We start from the raw sequence: 23,470 nt of genomic DNA, 5'->3' as shown, positions 1-23,470 counted from the left end.
AAAACCTAATGCCTTCCCTATCTCTTGTACAAAAAGTGTGTAAAGGTGAATATGTATGCAAAGGAAAATTAGTGTTTAAATATAAAGAATAAATGTGGCTGAGTCAGTATGGAGTAAGGCCGTCCGCGTAGACAGGATGACACTATCTGGCTCAAGTTCTTAACATAAAGACAGTTCAAAACATGGATCGAGGCCCGCCTGGCCTTCCACATCAAAGTCTCTCTTTCCAGCTTTCAAAACACAGTTCAACAAAAAGTTCACATAGGTCTCCTTCAGTCTGGCTCGGACCATTCAGAGCAAAAGTTCACGTTGGTCTCCCTCAGTCGGACTTGGACCTTTCAAAGTAACGCTTGCAGGGGGTTCCCTTCCCCAAGCTCAATTCACATCCCTAGGAGTTCCCTGCCCCTAACTTATTACACTTCCAGTCTCTGACTGTTTCCTGATACGAAGACTTCATATGTGCGTGGCATTTGCTACAGACCTCTGCAGGACCACTTCGACTTTCCCTTCTGCTCACTCTTGTGTTATTCGCTGCAGTGTCTCTTGGCCTGGGTAGTTCAATGTCATAAGTACAAAAGTTCAACTTTTTACGTTCCCCTTTTCCCCATGGTTAATTTTGAACACTTTGATTTTTATGGTTCATTCACTTTCTCAGACAAAACATTTCTCTTCTCACTGAGACTTTCAAGTGGGCTACTCCCTTTCGTCCAGACCACTGCGTTACTCAGTATACCTGTTTTCACAGCTATCAGGAATTTAAAATTCATCACAGGTCTGTCTTTCTTCGCGTCTCATCCACACGCTTGCAGCCTTCAATTGTGAAATATACTTCAATCTTTCTTTGACACACAACAGTCTTTCATGTTGCTTACCAACTCACTGGCTGTATGTATTTCTTTCTTGTGTTTGCATTTCATCCACGAGTCAAGGTTTGTACCACAGGCTTGGCCTCGCCTCCCCATCTCTGCCGCTCACCAGGGATGGTCGCTGGCATCCTTGAAACACAATGCAGCCTTCTTGTTTGGGATTTGGCCTTCTCCACCTATCTTTGACTGCCTTTTGGAGGCAACAAGCTCCTGCAGGGAACTCCTGTGGTTCTCTACCCTTTGATAACATCCCTCGGTCCGTTGCTCTGCTCCAGTTGGTTTGCCTTTGCCCCAGAAGTTCTTCTCCTGCTCGTATTCCACCTTGCTCAGAGGAGTGTGTCTCTATGTTCCACCTTTTATTTGTGTGAGGAGAGCTAATGTATGTACTTAAAGTCAAGTGCCTGACTTTGCCTGATCCAATTAGCGGGACATGTCCAATGGGAAATTTAAGGGTTAGCCTCTATACTCTCAGTAGCCCTCTTCCTTGGCACAGTGTTTGCGTCGAAACGGGGAGGGAGTTGGGACATAAGAGAATCCTATCAAATAGGATGGCCAAGTATACGTGAAAGGGGGAATACCACATCTCACCATCAGTCATCTCACCCCTACTACCCAAAGATCCCTCACCCAGGTGATCCTCCCACACTGGTCACCCCTGGTGTCTGGATCCAAAGGCGATGGCCGTGCCCTGGCCATCTGAGAAAGAGATCCCTGGGGACTAGTAGGTGAGACACCCTTTTAGTTCTCATAACACAGAGCATCAGATTCTCACAGGGTGGCAGGAGTTTTAGGGGAGGTGTTTCAGGGGTATTTGCGTGAGTTAACAAAATGTATAAAAGTGCTATCTCACCAGATTGCTCCTAGAAGAGAAGATACTGCAACAGCATCACTGACAGATCAACTGAACCTGCCACTGCCTCAGTTGTATTCGGGACAAGATTTATATTAGGAATTGTGTGCGCCACAGAACGATCAGAAGTTCCAGGGCCCCTATACTGCGATTTTTATTACCCTCCTTTGCTGTTTGGGTGAAGGAGTTGTGGAATTGGGTCCACCTATCTGACGTTTGGAAGGCACCCATCACTGCTCCACCTGCTGACTAAGATTAAAGCATATTTTGTAGCATGTTTCTTTGATATTGCAGCAGATGAATCCCTTTATCATGATAAAGAATTTACATTTGTTGAGTGGATGTCTGTTTTTTCTTGACCCTCTGCAGGCTCAGCACTACAGGCGTTGTGTAATGTATATGTTATCTTGTATATGTTGTTCTTTCTTTGTAGGTTGTATATTGTTTTTGTGTGATTATATTATATGGTGAGGACATTTAAAGAGGGGCTTTCGAGATGTCTGAAAATTATACATATTTAGGGATAACACGAATTAGGAGGGAAACTGAAGAAGAGATAGAGTACAACCAATATAAAGGGGTTATCTTTGACACCATGGCTGATGTTCACCACCCCCAATAAGACAACATGTGATATAACCAAGTGTGCGAAGTGGGTTGGGAGAGGTCAAAAGATCTGCTATGTATGCTCTTTGATACCTCATGTGATAGGCGCATCCAACCTCTTTATACCTCAAGAAATGCTGCCTCTTATAACCCAGTGTTTGGTACACTTGGCCCTGTGAAGAATACAAAGCCTTTGCTAAGGACACACTGTTCAGGCAGTAATCATGGACAGAGATGATAAAGAATATGCTAAGAAGAAAAAACAATCCCGGTGCAAGATACAACCATTGTTGAAGATGGAGCAAGAGTTATGTTCCAGCAATAGATGGGTGGCAGGAGTAGTGAGCTGTACAGCTGGACGCTTACTGGGGTTACCTGAAGATGTGGTGGCATGCATGAATCAGAACTGCCGCAGAACATGGGTTAATAACGTGCCAAAATTGACATGGATCGAGCTAAGCAAAACACCAGCCAAAGTACAGAGGCCAGCAGAGTATTCCTTTTGCTTTCAAGGAAATTGCACTATACCCATAGGAACAAACAGTAGGTGTATAAAAAGTTGTTTATCACTGACCTGTCTGAAGGTCCCATGGCATTGATGGATGTCTACTGGGTGTGTGGACAATATGCATATTTACACTTCCCCCCACCACCATTGAGAGGCGTATGCTTGCTGACCCACTCCACAGTGCGCGGTTTTAGTAGTTCCTAATTCTCATCTGTGAATAATAAATGTGGCGACCGCTAACCAACTAAGCCCCCAGCCAATAGGCGTGCCTGTCGCTCACCAAGAATATTTTGCCAGAAGAGATCAAACTATTTATCAAAAGACTCCTCAGAGAAATTAAAGGTGAATCCTGATCAATATTGTCTATTTACCAAAATGGAGACCTTTTTGCCTACCTCCTGGTATCCTGACTGCAACTAATGCTAAGTGGCTGCAGATAACTAGATGGGAGATGCTTCAGATGGCTAACCAGACAGAGCAGGGCCTTAACTCAATAAAGAGTGAATTTAGGGTAATACGGCTTATGACGCTCCAGAACCGATACATTCTGGATCTACTCACTGCTGTGGAAGGGGGAATATGCAATGTTGTAGGTATATTCCCCAAATTATGCACACAATGGGTCTTTGTCTTGTGTCATGGGGGCCATTCACAATTTGAGGATCGCTATGGAAAAGGACGCTGGAATGAGTGCTGTTGGTTCGATTCTATGTTTTCATGGGCCCCCTCGTGGTTAGAAATAGCAGTATAAATGCTGGTTCCCATTGTGGTTTTTCTGCTCGTGCTTTCTGTTTGTGTCACATGATCTTGAGGTGCTGCACCGCTATGGAAAAGGAAGCTGGAATGAGTGCTATTGGTTCGATTCTATGTTTTCATGGGCCCCCTTGTGGTTAGAAATAGCAGTATAAATGCTGGTTCCCATTGTCGTTTTTCTGCTCGTGCTTTCTGTTTGCGTCACATGATCCTGAGGTGCTGCAGAAAGACGTTTCCGTAGAGCGCAATGATGATGGTATCGATGAGTGTGAGCAGAGCTCCTCCGCTCGCAAAACAGTGAGTACACCCACACTGATAGATGGGATGGGGTTGTGAGGCCAAGGATGGTAAAATAGAACAGGTTTTAGAACCCACTGGAACTTTGACCACGCCCCCACTGGACCCAGAGAATTATATTGAGTGCTGGGACAATTGGGCAGGAGATGTGGGGTGTTGTTTCATGACTGGCACCCAATAAGAGTATATGAAAAGTGGTGGGGGGTTTACATCATGTGTGCAAGGCATGGGTACCTAAGGATGATGAGTCTAGGATGAAGGAGGAAGCAGGGTTAGTTAATGGAGTATTAACTAAAGAGGGGAATGTTGGGGTGCACATACAGCACCCCAGCCAGGCCAAACTATTGCAGTTGAGAAAAACCTATTAGAATGAATAATTGTGGGAACAGACTGAAAGTGGTGCTGCAGAAGCACAGACGTTGTTTTAGTTAGGTTTGACACATATTAGATAATCACATATAGCAACACAGAGCAACACAATGCTCTGTGTTGCTATATGTAGCACAATGTAGCATATAGACCTGGTGTTTAGGTTGTGTATTCATAGTAACATAGTGTAGTGTGATGTGTGGGAAAGACCGAATTAGGTGGAAGGTAGCGCTAGCAATGTATTGTGGTAGAAGCAAGGTCAGTGTGTTAACATGGTAGTAGTGTTGCCATTTTGGAAGTTAAGGCTAACACACAATGAATAGAATAGAACAGAGGATCTGACGTGGAACTATAGCTCTGTTAGTTCAGCTCCAAAAACAAATCCCCTTTCCTGCTCCCCAGGAGAGAAGCCGAGGTCAGAAGCGCCCATGGTACACAGAAAATTGCTAATTGTGTCCAGCTGCGGAGCTTGAATACAGTGGGGATGGAATGTGAGCTGGTACGGCTGTGCTCTTTGAAGGACGAATTCATAAGAACAGGGCATAAGGTTTGTGACGGCAATGGGCAAGATGGAGATTTGGAGCATTACTGCACTCCCCAATGAGCAGTAATCCCATATGATTTACAAGTAGACACACAACCAAAAGCAAATAAATCCCTGAAATTCAGACTCAAGAGTGGTGCCCCGGTCCCGTCATTACTGGGCAGCCGGAACTCAAAGGCGATAAGAGGGGAGCCATGTCTGGAACATTCCAAGATTTGGGATAAGAGGAGCAGAGGTGATAAATTAAGTATACGGTCGGGAAGGCAGCTTGTGTGCCCCAAAACGTCTGCATGGATCAGAAGTCCTATTGTCTTTTAGTGCAGAGTTGGCCTTGCAAGTTTACTTTGATCGTGTCTGGAACTGGGGGGGTGCACTTCACGTGATGGTCTCAATTTACGAACATATCAGTAATGGGAAACCACCAATCAGTTACCTGGATTTGATTGTGACGACATCGGGGACCACGTGTTTAGGGGAATGGGTTTAGATTAGATGTGGCTAATCAGGCCGGGGCTATAGGAGGGATTTGCATGTTCTATAGGCAGTAGCCAATGAGGGTTGAAGGATTATGTTGTACTCATTATCTTGCATAGCATTGTTAATTTGCGGTTTCTCCGCTATACCATATGTAACGTCTTGAGATAAGACAAGCTCTGTGTCTGTACAGTTCTACAGAATGCCTTCAGACCTTTTTGCATGTAATAATCCTTGTTTTCCTTTGCAGAGAGGTGAATTGATTATTTGACCTTTCTGGATTCTTTTTACGGGCGACTTTTGGGTTGCTTTCCTTTCAAGCCATGCTTCTCTATGAAACTATCTCACCGTCTTTGTAAATTTTAATGCATGTTACATACAATGTTGTATGTGTTTTATTGGGGAAATTACTTTGAAGCCACAACAATAGCTTTTAAGTAGTTTTTACTGTGTTAGCGTTTTAACTCATAAAAAGAGCTTGTATTTCTGAGCTTTCGACAATAATGTTCATTTTGCAATAACATGACTCTGTGTCTACTTGTTGACAGATCCTTGCCCTCAGAAAATTCTATTTTTTAAACCACTGGAATCAGTTTGATTTCTGCATTCTAATAATTGGTGCAGTAGAGATCCTCGTTGAATGTATTTTGGAAAGAAGTAACCTAACCACAAGCGGCATTGGAAAACAAATTACAGAAGTCTTACGATTTCTTCGTCTGCTTAGAGCACTTCGTCTTTTAAAGGTAAAACTATTCTGGATAAGCATTAACATGTATATTTTTTCAGTTTGTTGACATTTTCTTCTAGATATCATTCAACATTTACCGCACATCTGCACATGTGCAAACACTGTTGAACCTATTCAATCACAGAACCATCTTATTCCAAATTACCACCCGGCCATGAATATAAAATTGCACTATATTTGCATTGGCACCAATGTGATCGAACATCAAAAACTGTGTTTGCACATGTGCAAATGTATACCAATACCACTGTTATTGTTTTTCATTTCAGTTTAGCAATTGCATCACCTGAGGCTTAGGGAATATATTTGGATTGTTGTTTTGTGACTTGGAGAGTAGGGGGTAGGATGGGGTTATTAGTTTTACATTAATACACTGTTCACACAAAGCTTGTTGGTCTTTGACTAATGAGTAAGCAGCTCAACTACCTAAACTGTATATCAATAATCTAGGCCATAGATAAACTAAAAAAAAGTACAAAGCTATCCTCTTGTTTATCAAAATGTCACGTTTTCGAAAATTATAGAACATTAAACTGAGCTGTCAACATTATTATAAAATGAAATAAAACATGATATCCTCTGCTATTTGAGGTGCGAAGACTTAAGTATCTAATATAAGAAAACAAACTCATCAAGGGCCTTAAGTGAATAGATTTGTAAATACAGTGAGCATAATCATGCTATTTGGTGTTCCATTTACACATCAGGTAAAAGCAGTAAATGCCCTCACCAGTGGGTTTCCAGGGGACAACCAAGGTCGTCATGGTTGTCCGGTCTGCAGCATCACTGCAGAAGCCATCGGTGCCTCACCTAAGTGCATTGAATCCATGGCATGGGAGAAACATCTGGCAGGCAATGGACTCAGGAGAATCCACGGAAAGAATCGACGGATATGGCAGGTGTTGGGTGGCTTCTATAAAGGACCGCAACCTGGGCCAATGCTGTATTTTTGAGTGTGTCAGCCTATATGCCATCTCCCTATTTCTCGTGTCAGTATGACCTTGTGACATAGGATGTGTCCCTCACATGGAGTATCCTACATCACAACATCCTCATCAACATTTAATACACTTAACTTTAAACCACATGTAACAATGTCCTTAGTTACAATCATATTCCATAACATAGTTTAGAATGCATTGTGTCCTTCCACGTATTCCTCATCTTATGATATGATATCTTACAGCTTCAGCTGCTTCTGAATTTTATTTTTCAACAGTGTGCGCTCTGCATCGATACAGCTGACTCGATGTCGTTCGAGGGCTTCCATCCCAGAGTCAACAGCATCATCGGTATATACGGCACGTGTATCGCCCGTTGGCTTCAATTTCATTTTTCTGCGATAGCTAACGCTTTGAAGAATTCTTTGAAGAATTATGGCGCGCTTCAGTTTTTTCTGTGAGAAAACTTTGTTCAAGTACAATGGCCTCGTCTTCAGCACCTTCACCCCCAAAGACCGGGTTCAAAAAGTGCTACAAGTGCAGCGTCAAGATGTCCTTCACGGATGCCCATCGGGTGTGTCTGTGGTGCTTTGGCGTCGAACATAGAAGAGCGGACTGTGAATTCTGTCAGTCAATGACCGGTAAGGCTCTGAAAGAGCGTAAAGGGAAACTAGCGGCGGGTAGTCCCACTTATAAATCCCCCTCGAAAAAACCATCATCCGACAAGTCGAGAGGTGACTCTCCTCGAAGGAAAAGATCAAAACACAATTCACGCTCCAGGAGTGAGTGCCATCATTCCTCGTCATCTTCGAGGAAGTTGAAGAAAAGGCATTATAAATCGCATACTTCAAGTTCATTGGATTCCTCCCCAGAGAGGATTATAACCTGTCCAACTAAATCCTCTGCTCCACCACTGTGGGATTATTTCAGGCAATAAATGCTGAAAATCTTTGGGAGAGAGGCTCCTACTCCCTCGAAGGAGAAGGTAAAAAGTCATGTTCCTGTCGAGCCAACTAAGGCAGACAAGGAAAGGCCTAAGGCAACATCCTGCACGCTCTTGAGCCCGGGACGTAAGCTGGAGATCCTTTGAGATCTTGACACAACGAGAAATTGTCGAAGACTCTTTCGAGTCGAGGGTCAAGTCTTTCGAGGGCTCAGTCAAAGATCAGATCAACGGAAAAGTCATCGAAGACGTTCACGCCTTCAGCGTCGACACCGTTGTCGCTATTGATGTCAAAGTGGTTGACACCATTAGTGTTGAGATCCTCGACACCTTTGATAAAGCCATCAACGCCTTTACCTTCAAAACCAAAAGAAATTCTGAAATATTACAAGCCACTACCAAAAAAAGATTTCTTTAAGTCTTTATCCTCAATTTATGAGGAATATGAACACTCAGATCAAGATACTCCACCATTTCGATTGGAGTTAAGCACACCTCACGTCCCAGAAAGCCTTGTTTCACAAGAATCCAGGCTAAAGGATTTATATGAAAACTTGCAATCAGTTAGTGCAGTCGACACTTCACCTGATATGGTATTTGGTAAACCGGATCCGGCAGACCATGCTGATGCTTCTTATAGGTATCTGATGACTAGAGTCATTGACTTTATGGGAATGGGCAGACCTGCTCCTCAGTTTGAGCAAGATTACCTAACAGACATCCTTGATAAAGGTCCACACATGGATCCCATACTTCCTTTTCATGTAGCTCTCCAGAAAAGGGTCATGGCTAATTCGGAGGTTCCAGAGTCGAACCCTGCAGTGAAAAAAAACCTCACCAAAACAAATATAGGCCATCTAGTAGCGACCGTAGCTACCTGTCAAAACACCCAACACCTGAAAGCCTAGTTGTTCAGACAGCAATGTCAACCTCGAAACAGACTGCATACCATACCATCCCACCAAATAGGGATCGTTTTGACGCTTGGACAAGAAAGGTATTTTCGAAGGGATTGTAAGTGATGGCAAGAAGGCTATGTGCGGGTATCTGCAATCAGGACTGGACTGAGCTGATAGCATCAGCAGAGCCATGGCGGTAAGCACTGTAACACGCAGATTTGCGTGGTTGAGAAAGTCAGGTTTTGCACTGGATGTTCAATCCAGACTCCTCAGCATGCCCTTTGACGACACCCAGCTGTTTGGCAGCGAACCTGACAAATGCTTAGAGAAGCTGCAGACCTCAAAGGAAGGGGCCAAGCCCCTTGCAGCTGCCATCAGGCAGCCACAATCCTCTCATCCCAGTGGATAATCTTGGAGAAGTAAGTCCTTTCACTTCTAGTCCTCAGTTGGAAAAGCGCGAGGACTGGCTTGTCAAAGGGGTCAGAGAAGATTCCCTCTTGGTGGATGAGGGTGATCGTATCTTATCCGAACTTATAAAGCACAGCGTAAGCCCAAAGGCATCATGGCGCTGAAGCTACAGAGGTAAGGCCAACCAGAGGACAAAGGCTAAAAAAGGAAGGTTTCCAAAGCCTGACGGAAAGACAAATGGTCCTCAATGGTACGTAAAAGGAAAGGAAGAAGATTCCAAGCCTTAGCTGCCGCCTCCGAAAAGGCATGGCCACCCACCAAGTCTAGCCCGAGGGGGCTGGATAGTCTTCAAAGCTTGCAAACAAAGAGGCCTGACAGGTAGGTAAATGCAACTTTGCTTGCAGGAATTTGGCTCCAGTTTTATGCAAATCTTTGTGAACCAAACAGAGTGATTTGAATCTAATGCGCTGCTCAACAGGGAGCCAGTGGAGCTAGGGCAGTAACAGTCATTTGGGCACCAAACGGTGGATGAAGAACTGCTCTCGCTGCCATATTCTGCAGCAGCTGAAGACGCTGGAGCAAATGGAGCAGAATAGCAAGATATAAGGCGTTACAGTAATCAGCAGTACTAATGACCAGGGAGGAAACAACTATAGCATGGAATTTCCAAGGGATACACAGAAGTACTTTCCAAAGCGTCCACAGTTTAGAGTGCGCTTTCTGGCAAACAAGAGAGACCTGCTCAGTCATAGAAAGATAGGCAGAGATTTTGATATCCAGGTTCTTCACCAAGGAGACCAGAAGGGGCCAAGACTCTCTGGCCAGAACTCAGGGGTCCAGAACAGCAAGGGCAACGCAGTGCCCACCACCAACACCTCTGTTTTCTCCCCATTCAATTTAAGCCAATTTAAGCCATCCAATCGACCAACAGCTTTCAAACGATTCCACAGCTGACCCGCCGTCTCCGGTTGAGTTAAATCCAACCCCACAATAATTTGCTTATCGTCGGCATAGGAGTAACACAAAAAAACAAAGACGTGAATTATGCCCAGGAGAGGTTGAATGTACAGATTGAATTAAGTGGGAGATAATGACGAGCCCTGGGGAACTCCACACAGCAGAGGGATCGAGTGAGAGAATAAAGAAGAGAACCAACCAAGAATTTGGCGAGAGAGGCCGGCCGAGGAAAGCCGGGCAATCAGGGTAGAGTGGTTAATGGTGTGAAACATCACTGACGGATCAAGCAAAATAAGGGCCCCTACCCTGGCCAAAGCCCACCCAAGCAACAGCTACTTTACCATCAGCCGCTGCTTCAGCCACCTCAAAAACCTCTCTCAGACCTTAACCCACAAGACACTGGTAGGAGGCAGACTCTCAATGGATCTAAAAGAATGGCGAGGCATTACTTCAGATGCATGGGCATTAGAAACAGTAGCCCATGGTTACTGCCTTCCCTTTCTAGAGAGGCCTCAGGACCATCCACCAGGGAGCCACTCATTCAAAGCTCCAGATCCGTTCCTCGTGCAGGACATTTTGAGCGAAAGGTGCTATAGCACCAGTACCCGTGATGGAGAGGAACAAAGGGTGGTACTCTCCCTATTTTCTAATCCCCAAGATTGGCAGAGGATTGAGACACATTTTGGACTTGAGATGCTTAAACAAGTTCCTCAAGAAGGACAGGTTCAAAATGGTTTCCGGTTCTCAGATCCTTTAGGCCATCCAGCTTCAGGATTGGCTGGTGTCATTGGACCTTCAGGATGTTTACTTTCATGTGCCGATCCATCACAATCATAGAAAGTAACTGAGGTTTGCAGTTGGCAGTCCTCATTATCAGTTTTGAGTTCTGCCATTTGGGCTGACATCTGCCCGAGGGTGTTCACCAAGTTGATGGCAGTGATGGAAGCTAGTCTCAGGAGAGAGCGGAGCAGGCAGAGCATAGTGTACCACAAGTGGAAACTTGCTCAGGAAGTCCTTCAAGAGATCATCACCCTTTGGGTAACCCCTCAGGTAGACCTGTTCGCGACCAGTGTCAACCAAAAGTGCGAACAGTTCTGCTCCAGGGAATTTCCCCCAAGAGGCGCTCTAGGAGACTCATTCATAGTGGACTGGGAGTTCCTCTCCTGTACGCATTTCCTCCAGTCCCCGTCATTCCTCACGTAAGCAGGAGATTGATAAAGTTTGGGAAATCCTTGATTCTGATTGCTCCGGATTGGGCCAGGAGGATGTGGTACCCAGACCTTCTAGACATGTCCATCTGCCCTCCAATACATCTTCCACAAAGAGAGGACCTTCTCTCAGGAGAGGAGGGTCGGGTTCTCCATCCAGAGGTCAAGACACTCAACCTCCACGCATGGTTTCTGAGAGGTTGCGATATAAGGATTAGGACCTCCCGGATGACATAATGGAGATTTTGCTTTCGGCCAGAAGGCCAGCAACAAAATCCTTACACCGGTGCTGTTGGAAAGAATTCTGCAGCTGGTGTAGGAACAAGGATGTGGACCCTTTTCAGTGCAGTACACCTATGGTGTTGTATTTTTTGTTACATCTGGATAATCTGGAGCTCTAGATTGGAGCCATTAAAGGATACTTGGCAGTGCTTTTGATCTTTAAGCGCACCTCGGAAGAGGTATCATATTTTTCAAAGTTCCATTGATTATACAATTTGTTAAAGGCCTCTATAATGTGTTCCATCCTACCCCTTTTCAAGTACCAATTTGGGACCTTAATCTGGTATTAACATTTCTGTTGTGTGCTCCCTTTGAGCCACTCCATTCATGTGCATTAAGACTGCTAACACTGAACCATTCTGTTAGTTGTGTTAATATCAGTCCGCAGTGTGTGTGAGTTGCGGGTAATATCTAGTAAGGCTAATTTATCATTTTTTACAAGGATAAGGTTGTCCTTTGGGTTAAACCTTTTTTTTTGTGCAAAAAATTGTGTCATAATTTCCATTTAGAACAGAAAATTGTGAACTTGTGGAACGAACTGTATTTCCATGTCATCAATAAACCTTCTTTTAAATGGAATGTGTCCTCCCACGTATTCCTTATCTTTGATATTTCCTAATATCCAGATTGCTGCCTCGGAAAAATGTTTTCCCAGTAGAGGGTGCTGTGCGTCGATGCCTGTCGAGTTGATGTCCCTCGAAGGCCTCCGTCCCGATGTCGACATCATCACAGGTATAAGTAGCGTGTGCAGCATCCATTGCTCAGTTCCATTTTTCCGCACTTCACAGCTTCGGTAACGTAACGCTCGGTTCTGTGTATTCATCAAATTTCTTAGAATTTCCTGTGAAATTTCTTCTAGTCTCGACGAGATGGCCTCCATCTACTCCTCGGTCCGGTTTAAAAAAACGCAGCGACTGCGGGGCTAAAATGTCCATGACGGGTCCACACAGGGTCTGTCTCTGGTGCCTAGGGGCAGAGCATCCGTGTTCCGAATGCAACAAATGCATGTTATTGACGGCCAACGCCTTGAGGGAGCGTAGAGGGAAGTTGTAGAGAGGTAAGCCTCAGAAATCCAGTACCCCGTCCAAACGCAAATCATCTGACGAGTCAAGGTCTTCATCTCCTCGTCAGAAAAAATACTCCTAATCACGTTCTCGAAGTGGATCGCATCATTCCTCGTCCTCGAGGCATAGGAAGAAAAGGCACCATAGGTCGCCATCCACTTCTTCCTCTAGTACACCCGAGAGGGTTGTTTGCCCCTAGAAACACAGTACCCCGGCACAGTGGAAGGAATTCAGAAAGAGGATGTTAAAGGTGTCCGAGAACGCGGCCTTGCCACCTCGAAGACACCTAGAGGCGATACCCCAGACGAAACACCTGGGAAGCACAGGAGCCGTGAATCCTCGATCTCTGCTGTGGAAACTCCTCGAGAGCGTGCTTAACCCTCGAGTCGAGAGAAAGGCTCTGTGACGCACAAGAAGTCGTCACTATCGACCCATACGGCAAAGCCAAAGAGTGCATGGTCGACGCCATCGGCACCCTCATCGAAGACGAAGACATCAATGCCTTGCGTGTCGACCTCCTCCATGCCATACACGACAGTATCTTCTACGCTTTCGTCAAAATCAACTTCAGAGAAGTCGAAGCCGTTGACAATTTTGTTGAAGCCGTTGATGTCATCATGGACGATTTTGACAATTTTGGCTCCAATTTTGCCGTTTTAGTGCCTTGAGAGGATTTACACACCTCAAACGTATTCAGACTACTTCAAAACCCTCTCCTCAATCTGTGAGCATGCAGAATCATCTCAAGAGGAAAGGCCATTTGGACTTTAATATGGGACACCTTATTTTCCAGAAGAACTTGTGTCAGAAGAATCCCGATTCAAAAATCTGGAGGACTCGCTGCATGAGGCAAGTGGCATTGACACTTGCCCTGAAGTTGAATTCGGTAGAGCTGATCCAGGAGATCATGCTGAAGGCAATTATAGACAGTTTATGACTAGAGTATCGAGTACATGGGTTAGTCTTGATCCACGCCTGTTTTTGAGCAGGATGATTTAACTGACATACTCAACAAAGGACCACAGGAAGACCCTATTGTACCATTTCACAAAGCTCTACACAAGAGGGTATCTTCCAACTGGGAAGCACCTGAGGTTGTCTCAGCAGTTAACAAAAAGTTAACAGCTAAATATAGAACATCAGCTTCGGACCCTCTATATCTTTCGGAGCATCCAACATCAGAAAGCCTGGTAGTACAGGCTGCAACCTCGTTTGACAAACAAAATGCCTATCCCACAATCCCTCAAGATAGGGATGACAAGAAATATGATGCCATGGCCAAGAAGGTTTTCTCGGCCGATAGTATGGCGTTAAAGTCTTCTAATGCCACATGCATGCTGGCGAGGTTTACCCACACCCTTTGGGACTGCGTTTTCGATGGCGGCTGACCATATCCCAAAGCGGAGGAACAGGACGGTTTCTTGAACCTTATCAAGGATTGAAAGGATGCTATGTGCGAATCCCTCCAGACCGGTCTCGACTCTGTTGACAGCATCAGCATAGCCATGGTGGCTAGTACGATAATCCACGTATTTGCGTGGTTGTGGAAGTCAGGATTTGCCCCAGACTTACAGTCCAGACTTCTCAACATGCCATTTGACGGCACACATCTATCTGGGAGTAAAGCCGATGAGAGTTTGGAGAAGCTGCAAACTTCCAAGGCGGCCGCCAAATCCCTTGGAGCCGTGATAAGGCAAACTCCAAACCGCCCCACAGGTGCGCCCTGGAGGGGTAGGTCATTTTGCTGTTATTCCTCATTTGGAAAAGGCAGAGGGCAGCCAGCTCAGAGGTCAAAGATGATTCCCCCATGGTGGACGGGGTAGAGGTACCACGACTGCAACAGCAGGGGCTGCTTTACCCTCAGCCTCTGCGTCAGCCGCCCCAAAACCTCTCTGAGGTCTTACATCACAAAACAGCAGAAGAAGGCAAATTGACACAGCATCTGACAGAATGGCAGGCTATTACTTCAGATACTTGGGCATTGGAGACAGTTTTCCAAGGTTACTGCCTGCCTTTCCTACAAACACCACAGAGTCATCCACCGGGGACAACTCTTTGAAGGTTCCGGATCTGCTCCTTATGCAGGAGATTTTAACCCTGCTAGAGAAAGGTGCTATAGAATCAATACCTGTAGCGGAGAGGAACAAGGGTTGGTACTCCCCATCTTTTCTAATTCTGAGAAAGGACGGAGGATTGAGACCCCTCTTGGACTTAAGAGACTTGAACAAGTTCCTCAGGAATTACAAGTTCAAGATGGTAACCCTTTCTCAGATCCTTCAGGCCCTCCAACTTCAGGATTGGTTGGTATCATTGGACCTTCAGGATACTTATTATCATGTGCCATCCATCACAAGCACAGAAAGTACCTGAGTTTCACTGTTGGCAACTCTCACTATCAGTTTCAGGTTCTGCCATTTGGGCTAACCTCCGCCTGAGGGTTTTCACCAAGTTAATGGTGGTTATGGCAGCGAGTCTCAGGAGAGGGGGTTTCACGTCTACCCCTACCTAGACGATTGTCTGATCAGGCCCAATTCCCCAGACCAAGCCCTATATCATCGAAATTATGCGTGCCACTGCCTCCACAGACTGGGCTTCTCCCTCAAGTTCAAGAAGTGCCACATGATACCATCACAAAGACTCCAATTTATCGGAGTAGTCTGGATACATCCCTGGGCAAAGCTTTGCCACCAGAGGTGAGGGCTCGAGACATTCTGCAGATGGTGACAAAATTCCTAAATCCCCAACATCTTCCGGCCTTCGATTTTCTGCGGTTGTTCGGCTTGATGGCATTCTGCATTTTTCTGGTGCCAGAGGCTCGCCTGAGAATGAGATCTCTCCAATGGGCTCTCAGGATCCAGTGGTCACAGTTCTCAGGAAGGATGTCAGATCTCCTACAAATCCCAGAATCCCTCTGGACCTCCAGTCGCGGGAAAACATCTTGAAAGGAGACCCTTTTTGTGAACCATGACTGGAGATAACAGTAGTGACAGACGCCTCGCTCACGGGGTGGAGAGCCCATACCAACGATTTAACCAATAGCGGTGGTTGGTCTCCATCGGAGTCCAAACTACATATCAACCTTTTAGAGCTGAGGGCAATCAGACTAGCGCTGAAGGGCTTCCTGCCATCTGTATGGGGATAGAATGTCCTGATAATGACCTACCTCAACAAGAGAGGAGGTGTAGGGACACTAACACTGTGCAGAGAGGCAATGCAGCTCTGGTTCTGGGCAATACAAGAAGGAATCTCGCAGTCAGCAGTTCAGCGCTTTGGCGTAAGGTGCTTTATAAATAAAATAAAATACAAAATACAAATCTAGCCAGAGAGAAGAACACAACGGTGGATGCTCTGAGCAGGCACAGCACAGTCTCTCAGGGGTGGGAACTAGCTCAGGAAGTCCTTCAAGAGATCTTCACCCTTAGGGGAATCCCTTTAGTGGATCTGTTTGCGATCAATTCAAACTGGAAGTGCGAACTATACTGCTCAAGGGAATTTCCCCCGAGAGGAGCTCTAGGAGACGTGTTTGTGGTGGACTGGGAATTTCCACTCCTCTACGCGTTTCCTCCAGTCCCCGTCATTCCTCATGTAATAAGGAGGTTGAGGAGGCTCAGGAAAAACATGATCCTAATTGTCCCAGATTGGGCCAGGAGAACGTGGTACCTGGGCCTTCTGGACATGTCCATCGGCCCGCCGATTCGTCTTCCACAAAGAGAGGAACTTCTCTCGTGAGAGGAGGGTCTGTTTCTCCATCCGGATATCAGGACTCTCGGCCTTCACACATGGTTTCTGAGAGGCTGAGATACAAAGATTGGGACCTCCGGACGACGACGTAATGGAGGTTTTGCTTTCGGCCACAAGGCCAGCAACCAAATCCTTATACCGCTGCCATTGGAATCTATCGCCCATCTCACTTCTCCCCTGCATCATGAAGATTATAGATGCTATTGTGACTCCTCAACTGTCTCATTATCTTGAATCTCAAGCTCTCCTACACCCATTTCAATCCAGTTTTGGTCCAGCTAGGGTTACTGACTCAATGATGATCTTTGTGTTGGATGATCTCGCTTTACTCCAGGACCGCAGTAGGTCGGGGTTTTAATTCTCCTTGAGCTCTGTGTACCATTTGATTCAATTGATCACATCTTGCTTCATCGTTTGAAAAAAGTGGGACTCTCTCGCCTCCCCCTAGCCTGGTTTACATCTTTTCATTTGGAGCGCACACAAACAGTCTCTCTGTCTCCTTTTCAATCTGCCCCTCTGGCTCTTACCTCTGGGGTCCCTCAGGGGTCCTTTTTATCCCTGTTCCTCTATAACCTCTATCTTCGCCTTTGGCAGACCTTGACCAGGAGCATGGGGTATGGTTCTATACATACACTGACCATACTCAGCTTTTTCATCTGACCTCTCTTAAGCTTAGAAACTGCCTGGCGGCAGTGGGCAAATGGATAGCCATAAAATGGCTATAGCTAAATGGAGAGAAGACAGATCACGGTAACAGGCTCTGTTGCAGTGCAGGCAACTGGTACCATGAATTTGTGTCCAGTGTCTCTTGGACCTTGCCCCAAACCCAGCGAATCTGTCCAAGGATTAGGTGTATAAATCCTATTCTATGGCTCTCGTGAGCTTAACATTTCGGCAGTATGTAATTCAGGTTTTCTGACTCGAAAAATCTTGAAAAAACGCTGACATTTCTCCCATCAGAATCTCGAGCCAAAGTAGTGGCTGCATCTATTTTAGGGTCCTTAGAATCCTGTGGTGGTATTTACCTAGGCCAGCCAGCCTTTTAAAACCAGCGGTTGCAGCTACTTCAAAATGCTGAAGCTGGGCTGGCATTAGGAGATAGTCATCTTTCTCATTCTCATGATCTCCTTCAGCAGCTTCACTGGCTGCCAGTGAGCGGCCGCATTAAATTTAAGATCTTTTGCATTGCTCACTGGACAAGTCATCAGGCCGGTGCAAAGCACCTTTGGGCTAAAGGTACCCGCTATATACCATCAAGGGCACTTCGGTCGGCTTCTCAGAGACTACCGATAGTCCCAAGATTCTGGAGAGTAAGGGCAGGAGGGCGATCTTTTCCTACTCTTGCACCTGCTATGTGTATAGTAGTATATATGGTAGGTGAGTGACCACTTGGGCTTTCGGAACGCTCTATAAACATATCTAAATATTTCTCTGCTCTCAGGCTGTTCATTAGAGGTTCTGTCTCACTTGCTGGTTATTCTTAGCACCTGCATGCCTCCGGGCTGTAGCCAGCACTTCATAATCCTGTTACATTACATTACATTTATGCAAGTTCATGAGCCCTGCTCCGTTGGAGCAGGATATGAGGTGTTTTCAAGATCTGAGGAGATACCTGCAAGAGGGTTTCATTTTGAAAAGCAATAGCTCTAATTCCGTGTTTCATCATGCAAACCACATAGGACAGCAAGATGGTAAAGTCGTGCATGAAAGCCATGTAGTGACTGCAGGGTCTTCACAAGTCTGTTAGAGAATGAACCCCTCATAGTCCTTGTTAACCAAATGGCGGCAGTAGATCTATAGGGCCACCTTGGTCGCCACCTGTATGATTCATTGCACGCTGGCAGCATTTTGAATGTCTGGCAGACCTCGCTGACAGCCTCCGCTCTCATGGCCCCATCATCGTACTCTGCCACTGTGAAGAACATTTCCAGGCACTCGACCCGGAGGTCCCACCGACACCCCATTGTGACCAGAGCGTCATTTACATCAAATTCTACCACCAATTGAATCTTCTGCGCGATGCTCTTTTCAAAGACGAAACCTCCTCTTCATCCTCAAACCCTTCCATGCCAGAGGGCTGTACGCTGTGGTACAAGGATGCGTCAATAAAGAATTCTCTGTTTAGATACAGGGTAACTAACAATGTTTTTGTAAGACTTCTTTGATGAGCTATGGCACCCCAATCCAATGGGTATCAGGGCTGGGCTGCACCAGCACCTTGTGGCGGCCGCTAGCCCTAATCTTACAGAGTGCATGTTACTGGTGCATTGGGGAGTGGCACACTGGCTTCTTCAAATTGGGCAGGATTGTGCTTCCTTGCTGGCCAGACGCACCAATGTGACGTGGGGTGTTGCTAGGTCTGTAAAAGATCCAGGGCTACACTAATGTTGGGACTGTCGGGACTCGGGGCTAGCTAGCCTTTTGGTTGTAGTTGGTTGTAGCTCCTGATATTCTATCCGGGGCTACAACCAAAAGACCAGGGGCTATAACCCCCTAAGTCCCCCCCACTAGCAACACCTTTGATTGTGACAGTAGGAAGGTGGAAACGCAGGGGCATGCCTCTACCCATCTGCTGTGCAGATCACACTTTTCTAGGTTTTCGAATACACCAACATTTCTCCATGGCATGAGGAAAGTGGGTTGGGCATTGGGAGGCAGGCACATGCCATAACTCACCTACTGTGGTCAGTGCACTCTCGTCCAGCTCTCCGGCACCTAGCAGATGGGAACGTGTTGGCGGCGTACCGCAGTGCTGAGGAGCTGATAAACCACGCTGTAAATATACATGGGTGGGGTGGTGGAACATGCCTCCGCCCACCCTCGTTGCCAGTTTTAGGGCGGCTTAGTAGGCTCAGGCTCTGGGAGAGAGCTGATGCTATACCACAAAACAGCCAGAGGCAATGGTGTAGTTTTGGGAGTGTCGGCCCATGGCCACACCCCCATGTATTGTGTCCTCGTGACGTGGGACGTATCCCTCAAACAGGATGTCTTACATCACAAAAGGAGGAGGAAGCAGAACGTGTTTTCCTGGTCTTTCTCGAGCATTCTCAGATCCGAAAAGGAGGCTGCAAGTGTTCAAAGATGAGTTGGTAAAACTACTGGACCTGCCGACCTTCAATTACTGATTGTGCTCATTCTAGAAGCTTATGTTCAGCTTTACAACAGAAAATAATTCCTTGAATTATAGGGGTTTAACTAATATAACAAAATAATGTTATCCTTGATTTGTGATGTATTTTAATCTGTTCAAGGCATAGCCAATTTAATTCAACTAAATCTGGGGGTGGAAGGATCTTTTATTTTGCATGTACGATCTGGTGATGAAAGACTCATTTTTAAAATATCTTTTGAAAATGATCGGTCAGAGTTTAAATAAAGACGTGCATCACTAGGCAATCCACAATTGTGCATAGGTGGTTGTGTGCCATCGCGCATTTCATTGTAATGGACAAAACCACAGAAATTCATATGTTCCAGTAAACAAGAAATGCAAATAAGTGTGCATTTAAAGGCGCATTTGGTGCAATGAGCATAATCGAGCCACATCACTGAGATGTGCACATTTCAAAGCAGAAATGACACAAGACCATGACGTGACATAAAAAACATATGCATTGCATCAAATGTGAAAAAAATATGCGCAAAGGAAGGAACATATCAGAACATCCAACAGCACTGAAAAGCCACAGAAGTACATCTACAAGTATAAACCTCACCATAATGGCCTCCAAGTGCAGACAGGGTGCCCATGAGGCAGAGAACAGCCACAGAGCCAAAATCTTGACGGATACTGAACTTGAGGTCAGGATACATTACATGGCCGCAAATGTCAGTCCCCTGGGTGCTGCCAATAACACCAGCAAGGAGATTAAAAAGAGGTGGGAATTGATTGACATGAAGGGGCGAACAAAAGAGAACATCGAACAGTACGCCCATGCCAGTTTCACAGGGGGAGCCCATCTGAAGAGAACACCCTGACACCAGCTGAACCATCAGTTGCAGTCTTAGGGGACAAGACACACCAGAGTCAGGTAAGTTACCACAAAATCAGAAGGATCTGTGTGCGTGCTGCTGGATGTGCAATTATAAAACCATGGGTAATAAATACCGTCCAAAGCAGCATTAAGAGAAAACATGGTTATGCCACAGTAGTACAGAGGGCCCCCTTTTTCAAGCGCTGACATTTTGACAGGTTGGAACGCCCCCTGCTTGCGGTATTAATCCTGCCCTTTTGATATGGGGTTAATATAAATGTAACATGAAAATGATATCAAAGCTGATATCAATTTTATATCAAATGTATATTTTTTTATATAAAGTGTTTTTATACTTTCATATGAGAAAGGGTGTATAAAGTGAATCTAAACTTTACATTAAAATTATTTTAATATAAAGTTTATATAAAAATGTGGCTAGGAGAGCGTGTGTATGCTGTCTGGTTGAGGTCTAAGTGAGTTGTGAAGAGGAAGACTGCGAGTGTTAGGTTGTAGTGACGCATTGATGACGCAGGAATGGGTTTGGCTTTTTAAATATAGTGCCGACATTATGATTTTATATAGATTTAATAGAAATGGAATATAACGCTGGGGTTGGCTTTTTAAGGCCTGAGGGGAGGACATGATATTATAACAGCTTTATATATAAATGGAATATAAAAAGGAGGCTGTGTTTTTTAGGGCATGCCGTTTTCATTTTATAATGTGAAGGAGGGGCTTGGGAGGGTTTTGGTATTTTAATGCAAATAGAAATTGAATAAAATGGGCCAGACATGCCCGGGCATATTTGTTTATATGGGCTATCAAACCATTGAAAATATACACCGGCAAAGCGAAACTAAGGGTTTTAACAAAACAGCTAAGTTGTATGGCCTGGGAATATATATTTTACTAACATTATACTTGATAGAATGAAAATAAGTTTTAAAAAAAATGAAAAGTGAAGATCTAATTTCAGGACTGGAAAACACAGTCCTATACAGGCAAAATGCTATGGCAGTGGATTTTGCCATTGACAAAAAGAACAGTGTTCACAAAAACAAAGCTGCAGGCCCCGTGTGGCAGACATGCCCAGGCATGTCGAGTTATGACGTGGACATGAAAGCATTGGAAATATAGGCTAACAAAGGGAGTGTGAATAAAAATATAGAGTATATATTTTACTAACATTAAAACATCTCAGAATGAAAACAGAGTTTGGTAAAAGGTAAAGGCTGCTTTTCATATGTGAGATAAAACAAATTGAAAGCTATTGCTTGTAGCAGTATACAAGAGCCCTTCTTTTTTTGAAAGAACATCGAGGTAAGATTTTTATTTATGTACTTATTTTCTGCAGGCTTGTACAGGGTGTGAAGTCATTTTTATGTAAACAGCATTTTTCTGTTTAAAAGTGTGAAATATTATACAGTCTTTAAATCTAAAGAACAGCATTTTTAATGCTGATAAGGTTTAACATGTTTTTGGGTGTTTTATAGTCAGCTATTTAATCGTAAGGCCTAGTCTGACTGTCTGTGTCAGGCTGAAACTGAGTTTTTTGCTAAGCAGCCCACATTTGTTGAAATGCTGTATCGGCAGTTTTTATACACGAGGATGAAATTGTGGACTTTAAAGATGGTTTTAAAGCCGGTTTATTTGAAAAGTTTGTTCTAGATTATGCTGAAGTCTTCTTGTATTTTTATTTAGCGTGCGCAAACTGAGACAATGTAATAAAAGTGTTTATTCTTTGTGCGCAGGCTGGATTAAGTGTCAACCTGCATTGTTTATATATGGAAACTGAAGTGTGCTTCATCAGTGGAAGGGTCGGTTTAAGCTACATGAGAAACTACCTCTGGAATGTGACCGGTGATATAAGAAAGGTTTAATCTATAATTATATTTGTTTTAGGGCTTGGTAGTGTTTAGATCTTATCAGGCTCAGCTTAGCAAGCTTTTCGCTATCCTGTCACAGGGAGGACATTTTCTGTGTAAACATTATCTTTTCATTGTTGAGGCCCAGTTGTAACTGTGCATACTTTGCTTATCACAAGAAATCGGCACATTGTGAAATGGCATACAGCCCATGGGTTAATGTTAAACATCACAGATCCCCACGGAGAAAATGCCACTTTTTTCTTGCACACAACCTAAACGGAAATGCTGTTTTAAACTATGTTATAAATGTATTTGTGGTTGGGCATGTATCAACACATTTTAGAAGAAAGAAGACATTGACAAAGTGAACAGCTGTGTCCTTTATATAGGTATAGTGAAGTTTGCTTAAAGCAATCACACATGCATGGAGAATGTTAAAACTACGGCTTTTATTTTATAACAAATATAGTGTCTCATGGAGAATAGGCTGCCCCACGGGAGCGATCTGAAATTGAATATAGGGGTGCAGAGGGAGGATTGTTATAGACTGTATTAAATACTGTAGGCCTAGTTGGAAAGCATTGCTTTTTTGTTCAGCATGTGCACACTGACACACAGTGAGACACATTGTGCACAAAGGTGTTACATTTAACATAAGTGCAGGTTGCTTTTCTAAGTGTGAGCCACACATTTAAAATAAGATTTCAAATTTTAGAAGAAAAAAGACATTGACAAAGCGAGTAACCGTGTCCTTATATAGGCATAGTGAAACAGAAATGTATTTTGAAATAATGTTTGAATAATTTAGTGTTTGTACAGAATAGTCTGCCACAAGGGATCGATCTGAATTTGAATACAGGTTGTGCAGAAAATGTAGTTTATGCAAGTTTTGAGGAGGACTTTGTTTCTGGTTGGAGAGCACAATTTATAAATGGGGCCATAGCTGCTTTAATGGTCCAGCTTGTCCCATGTGGCCATGTGTCCAGTGTTTTGTATTAGAGCACAATTTATAAATGGGCCTAGCCGTCTTATTGTCCCTGTGTCCGATGTTTTGAAATACATTACATTAATTTAGACCATGGACTCTTGGGAATCATGCACAGGGGGGTTTCTTAATTGTGTGCAATGTTTAAAAAAACATATTTGCAACTCTTATAAAATAATGAG

The 23,470-nt window shown here is 44.5% G+C and overlaps 1 protein-coding gene across 1 annotated transcript in view; it reads left to right on the top strand.

The window, feature by feature from the left end:
- LOC138505088 (sperm-specific sodium:proton exchanger-like) overlaps nucleotides 1-23,470 on the top strand; it is a 761,779-nt gene that overhangs the window by 234,744 nt on the left and 503,565 nt on the right. The window contains exon 3 of the mRNA XM_069625404.1: nucleotides 5,816-6,010. Within this exon, the coding sequence (XP_069481505.1) occupies nucleotides 5,816-6,010 (195 nt within the window). The remainder of the gene's footprint in view (nucleotides 1-5,815; nucleotides 6,011-23,470) is intronic.

The sequence above is a fragment of the Ambystoma mexicanum genome, chromosome 11 (assembly GCF_040938575.1).
Source record: "Ambystoma mexicanum isolate Mex_15411 chromosome 11, UKY_AmexF1_1, whole genome shotgun sequence".
Lineage (NCBI taxonomy): Eukaryota > Metazoa > Chordata > Amphibia > Caudata > Ambystomatidae > Ambystoma > Ambystoma mexicanum.
The sequence above is the reverse complement of the archived record's forward strand: the minus strand, read 5'-3'. Positions and strand labels throughout refer to the sequence as shown.